This window comes from Pan paniscus, chromosome 7 (genome assembly GCF_029289425.2).
Source record: "Pan paniscus chromosome 7, NHGRI_mPanPan1-v2.0_pri, whole genome shotgun sequence".
NCBI classification, from domain to species: domain Eukaryota; kingdom Metazoa; phylum Chordata; class Mammalia; order Primates; family Hominidae; genus Pan; species Pan paniscus.
The window spans coordinates 56,413,705-56,426,986 of NC_073256.2; the positions used below are offsets into that span (position 1 = coordinate 56,413,705).

The following is a 13,282-nucleotide window of genomic DNA, read 5'->3' on the forward strand; positions in this document are numbered from 1 at the left end:
TGAGCCCAGGAGTTAAAAGGTTGCCATGAGCTATGATTGCACCACTGCACTCCAGCCTGGGTAACAGAGTGAGACCCTGACTCAAAAAAAAAAAAAGATGAAGAAGAAGGAGCACCACATAGACCCAGTTCCTCCGAAGCAGACCCATTTCCATCTAGAGCAAGTGACTGCTGAGAGCGGGCTGCTCTCCAGGCCTGCCTTCCAGCCTCAGCCCTGGGCTCCTCTCAGCTTAGCTGATGATGCTTTGCGACCCTGACCCAGTTTCACCGAGCCCTGAGTACAGCTCGCACGGTGGCACTGGGCCTGGCAGTTGCCTCAGGCTTTGGAGCCTTTCTGACTGGACTTCCTTCCCACCACTCTTTAGTGGGCACTTCCCGATGAGATAGCCTCAGGGCAGAGCATGGCCAGGGCTTCCCAAATCCCCGTGCCAAGCACCTTTCCTCACTCATATGCAGCTTCCCCTCTGCATAGTTTAGTCTGCCCCTCCCAGCCACTTCTCTCTGGGCTAAAGATTCACACGTTCAATTTCTTGAACTCCTAGGAACAAAGGCATCTGGTAACTCCAGGAAGGTGGTCACAGCACAGACCTGGTGCACTGCGTAGTCCAGGGCAACCTGACCTGGAACGCCTCTCTGCTGGGAGGCTGAGGCTCATCTGGCCTTATGGAAAGTCCTGAGAGAGGATTGAGTCATATGGCCTCCATTTTCCTTGCCCGCCCCAATCCTCCGCAATTCCAAGTGAATGATATAATGTTATGTTCCTGCCCCTCAAAGCGATCCTAGCCTAGGGGTTGGCAAACTTATTCTTTTCTATTTTTTAAAAATATTTTTAATTTAAAAAAATTTTTTTTTGTAGAAACAGGATCTCACTATGTTTCCCAGGCTGGTCTCAGACTCCTGGGCTCAGACGATCCTCCTGCCTCCGCCTCCCAAAATGCTGGGTTTACAGGCATGGGCCACCACACCCAGCCATCAGACTTACCCGGCCATCATACCTTTTCTATAAAAGGCCAAATAGTAAATATTTTGGGTTTTTGGGACAATAGCTACTCTGTTGGAATTACTCAACTCAGCTGTTGTAATGTGAAAACAGCCATAGACAGTTACGTAAACAAACAAACGGTCATGGCTGTATCCAATAAAGCTTCATCTATGGATGCTGAAATTCAATTTCATATAATTTTTTGTTTTGTTTTAAAACCAAAGTTTATTCCGGCCAACTTATCGTACTGGTATGATAACAGCTCATAGATCAGAAATGGTCTGTTTTAAACCTTCCTATCCATATTGAACACAATGATGTTGAGGTAAAAGGGGCCCTTTCTTCTTCTTCTTTTTTTTTTTTTTGAGACAGGGTCTTGCTCTATTGCCCAGGTTGGAGTGCAGTGGTACCATCTCGGCTCACTGTAACCTCCATCTCCTGGGTTCGAGCAATTCTCATGCCTCAGCCTCTTGAGTAGCTGGGATTACAGGTGTGTGCCGCCACACCCAGCTAATTTTTGTATTTTTAGTGGAGACAGGGTTTCACCATCTTGGCCAGGCTGGTCTCGAACTTCTGACTTCAGGTGATCCACCCACCTCGGTCTCCCAAAGTGCTGGGATTATAGGCATGAGCCACTGCACCCAGCTGAGAGACCCTTTCTCTAAATGAAAATACAATACTTATCCTATGTACTTCTGGAGGGTCCAGAGATGTGGAAGTCATGTATTCGTAAGAATCGTATTAAACAATCTTTATTTGAAAAATAGTACCAATAGTACCATACAATCCTAATGCTATCTAACTTTAATAAGAGCAATTTCAGCATCAACTAGTGAACAGTAGCTAAACTAACAGAAATCAGTCAGAAGTGCTTTAACAGGAGCGGCACTGGCTGACATTCTGCTGGGTCTCTAGGTATTCAGGACCCAGGGAAAACAGAATCAAACCGGCAGGGGTGAGAGCTGAGAGCCAAATGGTCACGTTAGAAAGGCAGCACCCCGGCCTCCAGCAATGAGCAGAGTGACTCAGCCTCCATCTCCCGTCCCTCAGGAGCACAGTGAGCTCCTGCCCAGGACCCATTTCTCGGCTTCCCTTCACCAGACTCCCACCAGATCCCCACCGGACAATGGTGGTGGCCTCTCTGGCCCTACCAGGGACTGGGAGCAGGGAGGGGAAGGGTGGCTGACGGGCATGAGGTGAGCAGACAGCCTGTGGTCTCTGGGTGCAGCCTGGTCTGGCCAAGGCGCCTCCTCAGGGCCCGCCCCTGCCCTGGAACAGGCCTCTATATAATTTTCTTTCCCCTGACATGGAAGTTTCGTTGTGTCGCCCAGACTGGAGTGCAGTGGCATAATCTCGGCTCAATGCAACCTCTGCCTCCTGGGTTCCACCAATTCTCCTGCCTCTGCCTCCCAAGTACCTGGGATTACAGGTGCCCGCCACCATGCCATGCCTGGCTAATTTTTTTTTTTTTTTGAGACAGAGTCTCGCTCTGTTGCCCAGGCTGGAGTGCAGTGGTGCGATCTCGGTTCACTGCAAGCTCACACCATTCTCCTGCCTGAGCCTCCCAAGTAGCTGGGACTACAGGTGCCCACTACCACGTCCGGCTAATTTTTTTTGTATTTTTAGTAGAGATGGGGTTTCACTGTGTTAGCCAGGATGGTCTCGATCTCCTGACCTCATGATCCACCTGTCTCAGCCTCCCAAAGTGCTGGGATTACAGGCGTGAGCCACCACACCCGGCCTAATTTTTGTATTTTTAGTAAAGATGGCGTTTCACCATGTTGGCCAGGCTGGTCTTGAACTCCTGGCCTCAGGTGATCTGCCCACCTCAACCTCCCAAAGTGTTGGAATTGCACATGTGAGCCACTGCACCCAGCCCTCCATATAATTTGTATGTGTCATGAAATACTGTTGTTTTGGTTGTTTTCTTTATTTTTTGGAGACAGGGTCTTACTCTGTCACCCAGGCTCCCTGCAGCCTTAAACTCCTGGGCTCATGCAGTCCTCCCTACTTGGCCTCCCAAGAAGCTGGGACTATAGATGTGCACCATGCCCAACTTATTCATTTTTTATTCTCTATTTTGTAGAGATGGTGGTGGGGGGCGGTCTCACTATGTTGCCCAGGCTGGACTCAAACTCCTGGGCTCACAGTATTGTGCCTCAGCTTCCGAAGTGCTGGGATTACAGGCGTGAGCCTCTGCACCCAGCTGACTTTTTTTGAAGCATTAAAAAAAAAAAAATGTAAAAACCATTCTTGACTTGAAAAGGCTGTACAAAAACAGGAGGCAGGCTGTAGTTTGCTGACCCCTGTTCTAGGCCTGCAAGTCAGACAGGTTATAAGATCGAATCCTCTCTTAACAACTCACAGTGTGACTTAGGCAAATGAGAGTGCTGCTGCCTCTCTGGGTCTGTTTGCCCAGCTGCACGATGGAGACATTGACCTGAATGAGAATTATTAAAAATAGTACACCTCAGTGCTTCAAGAAGCAGGCCTTCCTTTTGCAGTCAAGGTTTAGCCTGAAGTGAGCAGTCCATAAGGACAGAGGCAGCTTATTCTCAACTCTGTGAGAGCCATATCATGTCCCCAAGGCGATTCTTTCCCAGGCTCAAGACACAGGTTTCTGTGTAAAGTAATAGAAAGTCAAAAGGCGGAGTAAGGACATATCCCCTTAGGAGGCTTTTTGGCATTGGGAAACCCTGCCCTCAAAGGGCTCAAGGAAGCCAGTTTCGAGTCAGAAGTGATAGTTCATGACGTCCCAGTAGGGGAAAACTGCAGGGCCCAAAAGCTGACACCCGCAGAGCAGCCCAGGGGCAAGCTGCCTGTGTTGAGAGATTGGGTCCAAGGGCTAATGGCGGCTGTCGTGCTGACCACTGGCCCCAGTAAAGAATGGTAACCACGCCCAGTAAGTGACTGTTTTCCTGGTTGGGAGTGGGCAGGGTGTCCCCGGCAAGTCCCCACTTTGGTCCACAGGTGGCTACGATTATAACCTGGGCCGGAAGGGACCTAGATTATCTTTGTGACTGCTGCAGCTTTTTTTTTTTTTTTTTTTTTTTTGCCAAAGGGAATTGTTAGCCAGGAAAGTTTCTCCTGGGAATCCTATCAGTCCTTGTCGCAGAACACACATAGCTGCCAGCTACCAAGTCGTGGAGATACGTTCAAAACAGTACAGACGGTGTGATCCTATCTTCCTTGTAAAGTGTGGCTATTTACATGAGAGGAAAAATCCTGAGACAAGTCAAAACTACAGTGGTTACCTCTTGGTAGTGAGGAAATTAGGACTTTTTTCTTTTCCAAGAACAAACATGTTATGCTGTTACTTAGAAAAATCTGGAGTGAGGGCTGGGAGCGGTGGCTCATGCTTGTAATCCCAGCACTTTGGGAGGCGGAGGCGGGTGGATTGCCTGAGGTCAAGCTGGCCTCAGAGACAAACCTGGCCAACATGGTGAAACCCCATCTCTACTAAAAATGGAAAAATTAGCCAGGCATGGTGGCGGGTGCCTGTAATTCCAGCCACTCAGGAGGCTGAGGCAGGAGAATCGCTTGAACCTGGGAGGCAGGGGTTGCAGTGAGCTGAGATTGCAACATTACACACCAGCCTGGGCGACAAGAGTGAGACTTCATCTCAAAAAAAGAAAAATCTAGAGTAAGTGAGCAGACAGGGGAGTGGAGGAGGGGAACAGCGTCTATTGCTCCTCCAGAATGGAGCACAAGGGAACTCAGGTCACCTAAGAACAACTGGGGCCACCTAGCCGAGTGACTGGGTGCCTCTAGACCTTTGGGGCTTGACTTCGACTCAGAATTCTGGATTTGGGAAAGTTCACCTTTTATGTTGTTCATATATCCTATAATTATTTCCCTTATTTTCTTGTTTTTTTGTTTTCTTTTTTTGAGACAGAGTCTTGCTCTGTCACCCAGGCTGGCGTGCAATGGCATGATCTTGGCTCACTGCAAGCTCTGCCTCCTGGGTTAAAGCAATTCTCCTGCCTCAGCCTCCCAAGTAGCTGGGATTACAGTCATCCACCACCATGCCCGGCTAATTTTTGTATTTTTAGTAGAGACGGGGTTTCACCATGTTGGCCAGGCTGGTCTTGAACTCCTGACCTCCGGTGATCCATCCGCCTCGGCCTCCCAAAGTGCTGGGATTACAGGAGTGAGTCACTGTGCCAGGCCTGGTTTTTTTTTTTTTTTTAAAGCTTTCCATTACTAGCTGCTGGGCTAAGGGGACTCAAAAGAAAAGATGGTTGTGTCTCCCTCCTTGGGCTGGAATTTGAAAAATATAATAGCCTGGCCCTGAGGGCTGGGTTTGGTGGTAATAGCAGGAACCAAACAGAACTCCAAAGCAAGGGGAATAAATCTGGGAGAGAAAAGTTGGGGTCATTTGTGTAATTAAACTTTCCTTCCTTGAAGACCTTCCATTTAGAGGGTTGTTTTATTAAGAGATTTAATAAATAAAATAAAATTTATTAAGTGTCTTCATGTCACTACACATGGCAGTCAATGTCCACTTGGAATCACCAGGCCTCTCCACCAAAACCAGGGAGGCCTTCAGGGAAGCTCCCCCATCCCAGCCCAGGAGTCTCACAGGCACCGCCTGCCTCTGTCTCTCTACAATGTGACTCATCTCTAAGAGCAAAAGTATCGCTTCCATTCCAAGAGGTCTGGGACCTTGGAGTGTGGACCACGTGCACCGCTCGCGGGGCAGGCACACCTCTCACCTCCTTGGGAAAGGCCTGGGGTTTGGAGAGATGAACTCCAGGAGACTCCTGTGCATCCCTAATACCCTCTATTCACACATGGACCAACTAAGTCAACTGAACAAGGACCTGGTTCCCAGATGGGGCAGTTGAGCCCAGCCTGAATTCAACTCATGCCCCCAAAGTGAAGACATCACTCTGTGGGAACCTGTGTGTGTGGTGGGGGTGGGAACTGAGGAAAGACCCTGTCCAAATGCTCAGCCAAGGGTACCGGCTGCAAAGGAAAAGGGGGCAGCACGTTCCAACTCAGTTTCTCTGGCCAGTGCCATGGTCCCTCAGGCCAAGATGAAGGGTGCATCCGAAGGGACCAGACATGTCCGTCCTCTTTGAGAAAAAGGGCCTTGGGACTCCTGGGAACCAGGCAAGATGGCAGCAACAGAAATCCCAGTGAGAGACCCTCATGGGATGAGAAACACTGGTCATCCCCCCACCCCCACCAAGAGAGGTTTTCCAGGAAGACAAAATAAATTTTTATTGCACCCATACCAAACTACAGACACAAATCTTTGAAAGGTAAGTACCATTTTATTTAGTGTTGTAGGAAATGTTGGGTTACTTCTTAAAAACGAAACCAAAGAAATTCAAAAGTCCCAAAGAAAGAAAGCAGGAAATAATAATTCTATAATCCAAAAACGTTGGGCGATCCTTCAGTTGGAGGAAGAGGGTGTCAGTTAAGTAGCTCACACAGTAGATATGGAGACACCATATGGAGATACGGAGTTAAGTTTGGTGGATACTAGGAATTAAGTTCTCCACCTAAGGCAATTAATTTTTCAGCCATGAGAGATAATTAGTAGTTCTAGAAAAAGAAAAAAAGTTGACTGGAAGAAGGGTGGGAGGGAGGATGGTGCGTCATTTAACATTAAATTGCCTCTCTCTACAGTATGTGGCTGAGCATCATGGACCTTCCTCCCTCTGCCCCGTTGAGCTCCCACTGTTAGCAAAACTGAGAAGCACATGCCTGTATCTTCTTCATACCAGCATGTGCACACACACCTGTATCTCCTTCATACAGGCATATGCAGAGCCCTCACCAATCGGGGTCCACAGCTGTTCAGTATGGCAAAGGGCAGACTTACTCCTTCATCCACTCTGCTGCCTTGATGAGGTGAACACACTGGAATAAGATGGAGGGCAGGATACCTGCCAAAGCCTGAGGAATGAGATGATCTGAAACAATTGGGCAAAGGCTGGACATTTCAAAAAGCTGACTTCCAACTGCAGTTTATGGGTATAGAATTTGATGCTTCCCTCAAGTCCTGACTGCTCTTTCTGAGGCAGCCAGGCTAGGCCAAGAAATGAGCTGCTCCAGCTTCTCCAGAGCACAGCAGCCTCCCAGGGCCTGTCAGCATCTGCAGCAGCTGGAAGGAGGTCCCAGCTCTTCTGAGACATAGTCCATTTGTAGGATTCTCCAGTGCTCCAATTCACTAATGTCTCCTAATGGCTCAGAACAGGCTAAAGCTTCTCCCAGATAACCCCTCCCCCAAAACTGAGTCCTCAGGGACAGTTGTTAACTGGATGACCTCCAGGTTATCTACTTTGGGAGGTGCAGGAATGCTATAAACTGAATTTTTTCCCAGCAGCAGCAGAAGCCAGGCACCCTCGAGTCAATTGTCCTTCATTGTCCAGAGCTACCAAGTGGCATTTCAGAGCACAGGAATTTACTCCTCCACCCAGATGTCCCTCTCATATGGACTGAGTCACACACCCCAGGTCCTAGCAGCAGACATCTCCAAACCAACATCCTTGTGAACACTGCAGATCTCTACGCCAGCTCTCCAATGGAAGAAGAACCACACAGAGCACACCTGCCCCCCAGTGCACTTGGACTATCACAGTAAAAATACATTTATATCAAGTAAAAAACATAATGCAGGACAAATATATACATGTACATTTTCTTTCTTTCTTTTTTTTGAGACAGAGTCTCGCCCGTTGCCCAGGCTGGAGTGCAATGATGTGATCTCAGCTCACTGCAACCTCCGCCTCCCTGGCTCAAGCGATTCTTGTGCCTCAGCCTCCCGAGCAGCTGAGATTACAGCTGTCTGCCACCACACCCAGCTAATTTCTGTATTTTTTAGTAGAGACGGGGTTTTGCCATGTTGGCCAGGCTGGTCTCGAACTCCTGACCTCAATCAAGTGATTCACCCGCCTCAGCCTCCCAAAGTGCTGGGATTACAGGCGTGAGCCACCGCGTCCAGCCATACATGTACATTTTCAGAGTTCAAGTGAATATACAGTTTTCTTTATAAGTATGTAAATAAATTTCATAGCACTACAAAAATACAAGTCATCTGAGAAGTTTACAGTGGTCCCGGTACTGTAGGAGAGAATTAAATAAAATAAAATAGCTGTAGATAATTAAAAGCTAATTAGATAAATCAAGTTACAGTATCATCCTTCAGATTAAAGTGCTCTGATATAACCAATGCCACAGCAAACGAAATCCTGGAAAGAGATTGCACTGCCAATGATTTTGTCTCTTAACCTCAGTGTAACAAGGACATACATAAAAGAGATTCCTGATTTAATAACTGCTATCATCTTCACCCCCGCCCACGCTATTAGCCTGTGATATTCTTCCCCTAGGAGAGATGTCAAGATTAGATGAGATTCTATCATAGCCAGGGAAAAAAATGAGAAATACCAGAAACATTCTAATTCCAGTCTTAAGTGAGTAACAACAAAATTACCTGAAAAATCTCAACTGGTGCTTTTAGCTAAGAAGGAAGCAAGTGCCCTAGTTAAAAAAAAAAAAAAAGTCTATAAATCTAGTTTTAAAAATACAAATTCAAAAATAAGTATCATCTTCTTGCTCTGCACAGTTTTATAACAAGGGGGTAAAATGCTGGTGAGTCTATTCATGAGGGAAAATGGAAAAAAAGCAACCATTTGAAGGCGGAGGCACCTGTTTTCTACTGACTTTTAACTTTTATTAACTACATTAAGCCCTTCACTACAATTTCCCCAGTATCCCACAAATAATTTGGGTTTCCTTTTGGGCAGGGAGAGAAAGTGTTCAAAGGACAGACATGCAGATGCAGTTCAATCCCTTTGGGGTCCAATCCATGGTCTCCCGTCCCCTGTAGAGTGAAGGGGCTTCTTTTTTTCTTTTTAGTTTTTTTTAAGACAGAGTCTTAAAAAAATTGCCCAGGCTCTTTTTTTAAGAGTCTTAAAAAAACTCTTGCCCAGGCTGGAGTGCAGTGGCACGATCTTGGCTCGCTGCAGCCTCCATCTCCCAAGTTCAAGCAATTCTCCTGCCCCAGCCTCCCGAGTAGCTGGGATTACAGGCACGCACCACCATGCCAAGCTAATTTTTGTATTTTTAGTAGAGACGAGGTTTCGCCATGTTGGTCAGGCTGGTCTCGAACTCCTGACCTCAAGTGATCCACCCTCCTCGGCCTTGCAAAGTGCTGGGATTACAGGCGTGAGCCACCGCGCCTGGCCTGAAGGGGCTTCCTCATCTTGGGGAGTTGGTGGACCCTGTCTCTGCCCCTTACAAGGAGTGTTGCTGAGGAAACCAGAGCACCGAGCAAAGGCACAGGGGGAAAAGGCCAAGCAATCGTATTGACATCATTCCACACCTGGAGAACTGTATTAGCGAGTGCGTGGACCACCCGATCCCCTAGCAAAGCGCTGAATAGGCTGGTCTAGACAGCAGGAACCTGGCTGTCATAAGAGGAGGGGCTTTCACCAAGTTCCTCAAATTGAATAAAGAGTAATTCTTTTAATTCCTGAATTCTACTTTTCCTATCTCCAGTAGAAGGGCCCTGGATCTAAGCAGAAGTTATTTTAAGGCTAGAGAGTAGTAGAAGTCGATGTTTAGAAAAGGCCGCTTGTTCAAAATCTGAAAGGCACACTCAGAGGCTTTCTCTAAACACCTCTGCTCCCATCAAAAAACAAGACCCAAGTCTGAGAAGCTGGGTAGGTTTACATGGTATCAAAATTTAACATCTGCAGCCAAAAGCCACACCTGAGCTACTCAGAAGCCAAGAAAGTATGTGTATGTAACACAGCACCAATCGCATGGTCCTTTTCTCATTTAAAGCTTTCTCAGGTAAGCTTTAAGAGCTGGAGGATACATACTGAAAAAAAATCTCAGTATGAAAGAAAGAAAACCCCAGTGTTAAAATACATGAATACTTTCTGTGCCATCTGAATCTCTGGCTCAGGATCAGATCTTATGACCACATCTCTGGTGGGCATAAAATATTTACAACCTTGTTAAAGGCACAGTGGCATTTAAAACTAAAGCCTTGGGAATGTACAGTAAAAGATTAATTGTAATCATTAACCTGGCTTCCATTGGTAGAATTCACTCTTGCCGGATAACATGTGAGGGAGATGGTGATTCGGAGCCTGCTGGCTGGTTATCAGGCAAGGCAAGTCCTTGACCCCTGGAGCAGGTGAAAGTGAAGTCACAGAAACGTCTCGGTGTTTTTTTTCTGCTGATTTACATCTTTCCTGCTTTTTTGCCAACCTGAGTCGGGATGCGGAGGATATTGGGGGTTTCTTCCATGACTCTGACAAGCAGGTTGTCAATGTAGTCTTCCAGCTCGCGGACCTGGAACTCCTTCTTGCTTATCGTTTCCTTCTGTTTGAGGACCAGCTGGATCAGCTCATCGTGGGTCAGCTGCGCATATGCAAATGCAGGGTCCGAGGGGCTGTATTTCTTTGGAGGGGGGGAAATAGTCGGGAAAAAGGAGTTATAAAATTAGCACAGAAATCTAAAACCTAAAAGAAGTACAAAGGAGGAAAAAGTGACTAGTGATCTGGGTCTCTTGGGAATCCATTTTCTTTCTTTCTTTTTGAGACTGAGTTTCACTCTGTCACCCAGCCTGGAGTGCAGTGGCGCGATCTCAGCTCACTGCAACCTCCGCCTCCTGGGTTCAAGTGATTCTCCCACCTCAGCCTCCTGAGTAGCTAGGACTATAGGCGTGCACCACCATGCCTGACTAATTTTTGTATTTTTTTAGTAGGCACAAGGTTTCACCATGTTGGCCAGGCTGGTCTTGAACTCCTGACCCCAGGTGATCCACCTGCCTCAGCCTCCCAAAGTGCTGGGATTACAGGCGTGAGCCACCGTGCCCAGCCAGGGAATCTGTTTTCAATTTACAGTGAAAACAGGTTGTTGACTGATGAAGTCTTCTGGAAAGGGCCAGATAGCACATATTTGAGCCTTTGCGGGCCACAGACAGCCTTTGTTAACATGTTCTTCCCTGGTTTTTTGGTCTGTTTGTTTTGTTTTATTTTGTTGTATGAACTTTTAAAAATGTAAAAACCATACTTGCCTCACAGGTCGAGGACCTCTGGACTTGACTCTGGGTTTGGATTTTAAGCAGTGCCATCATGGGAGGACTCAGTTCTCCAAATGAGTGCTCACTCCTTTGGGAACACTAGGAGCTCACACAACCAAACACCAGTGCAGAGCTGGAGATGACTCCCAAGCCAGAGGGGGCCCAGGAAGACACAGCTGTGACAGCAAGTGCAGGGGGCAAGGGCTTTCTTTCCAGGGCAGCAGGTCGAGGTCCAGCCCAGACTGTCTGCTCCTGCCAAAGCTGCGCTCAGAAGGACTCAATGAGCAGGTGGATGCAGAGGACACCCAGGGACCCCACTTCACATCACTTCATATTTGAGAAATATGCGGAGTCAGAGCCAGGTGCCACCATGCCCCGTCCTCACCCGCGGCCGTCTAGGCATGCCCTTGGGTACACAGCGGCGTGTCCCAGAGCTGAGTGTTCCACTCCCGAGGAGAGCACACACCCTGCGGAGTCACTGTGCTTTATCAGCATTTATGATCTGGGGCCCCTGCAAGCCCAAGCAGCTTGAACCAGGAGGAGATGTAAGGTAAAGCTTAAATGAAAAGTCACATGCTGTGTAAGTCCCCAGTAAGGAAAAAAAAGTGACTTTTCCTGAAATCTGTAGCCTGAGATTTACATGTTTAAAGAATCAAGATGATTTTGCTGGCAGAGCTCTGAGGCAGGAATAGCTTTACCGCCCTGAGGGTCTAACGGTTTCACTGCCTACCAGGAAGGCCAAGAGACTACCTTATCCAAGAATCAACACTAGTTCCTCAGTGACATGATAGGAGCCCCAGTTCAGTCAGTGACGCAAACTGCCTGGACACGAGCCAGAAGTCAAAGGAGGGATCCCAGCCCTCCCATCCTGGCCAGGAACAAAAGCAAGATGATGGCGGTACTAACTTAGACACACAACACCAACGTTTCCATAGACAGAGCGGGTTCAACCCCACACAGGCTGCACATTCAGAGGTGAGACACTGGACTGCTTTTCCAAAACCTGCTTCTCCCCTAATCTTTGTTTTTTAAAACTTTGAAGGCATGCATTCACAGTACACCTCCTCTGGACCTCAGTCACTGTAGATGTGACTTCCAAAACAATATTTCATTGAAAAGTTGCAAGTCTGGAAAAGAGCCCTAGCGATTGATTACACAACAATGTGAATGTACTTGATGCCTTTTTTTTTTTTTTTCCCCCATAGAGACGGGATCTCTCTATGTTGCCTGGACTGGTCTCAAACCCAAGCTCAAGTGATCCTCCCACCTTGGCCTCCCAAAGTGCTGCGACTACAGGCATGAGCCACCACACCCAGCCTTACATTTTATATCAAGAAAAAAGAGTCACCTTTGTAAATAATGGCAAAGAATACGTCCTCAAGGGATTTTAGATTATATCTCTGTCATATAAGGATCTTATTTATTTATTTTTTAAAAGTCTCAATACATAAGATACTCTGCATGGAGTTTGAAAGAGAGAGGGATGCAGAGGCTGACACCTGTAGGGTGTCATATAATTAATTCCAACACCTAACATTTGGGTCTCTTTATTTTTCCTGGGATTCTTTTTTTTTTTCTTTTTTTGAGACAGATTCTCACTGCGACACCCAGGCTGGAGTGCCGTGACACGATCTCGGCTCACTGCAACCTCTGCCTCCCAGGTTCAAGTGCTTCTCCTGCCTCAGCCTCCCGAGCAGCTGGGATTACAGGCACCTGCCACCACATCCAGCTAATTTTTGTATTTTTAGTAGAGACAGGGTTCCACCATGTTGGCCAGGCTGGTCTTGAACTCCTGACCTCAAGTGATCCACCTGCCTCAGCCTCCCAAAGTGCTGGGATTACAGGCATGAGCCACTGAGCCCGGCCTTCCTGGGGTTCTTGATGATATGTTTTATAATGTCAGCCTCATACAAAATAATAGTTTTACAGCTTTTTACTATTTAATAAGCATTTTTTCCATCATAACATTTTAGCAAAACTTGCTTTTCTAATGGATGCTTAAAATCTCATTATATTTTAACTATTCCTCTATTGCTGGATATTTATGTTGTTTTCAATTTGTACAATTATATATAACATTTTTATCAAAATGCATGAACATAAATCTTTGGCCATATCTCTAAGTACTTCCTTAAGATAAATGCCTAGAATTGAAAATGTGTACACACTTAAGGTACTTCATACGAACCGTCAAACAGCTATTTAATTTGGATTCTGTAATTCAAAGGGAAAAAGGATATAAAGGACTTT

General features: G+C 46.8%; 1 protein-coding gene across 2 annotated transcripts in view; it reads right to left on the reverse strand.

Annotated features, from left to right (window-relative positions):
- Window positions 1-7,958: 7,958 nt before the first annotated feature.
- RAB11FIP1 (RAB11 family interacting protein 1) overlaps window positions 7,959-13,282 on the reverse strand; it is a 38,956-nt gene continuing 33,632 nt past the window's right edge. For both annotated transcript variants that reach the window (XM_034965943.3, XM_034965945.3), the window contains one exon: window positions 7,959-10,407. In XM_034965943.3, the coding sequence (XP_034821834.2) occupies window positions 10,189-10,407 (219 nt within the window). In that variant the 3' untranslated portion in view covers window positions 7,959-10,188. The remainder of the gene's footprint in view (window positions 10,408-13,282) is intronic.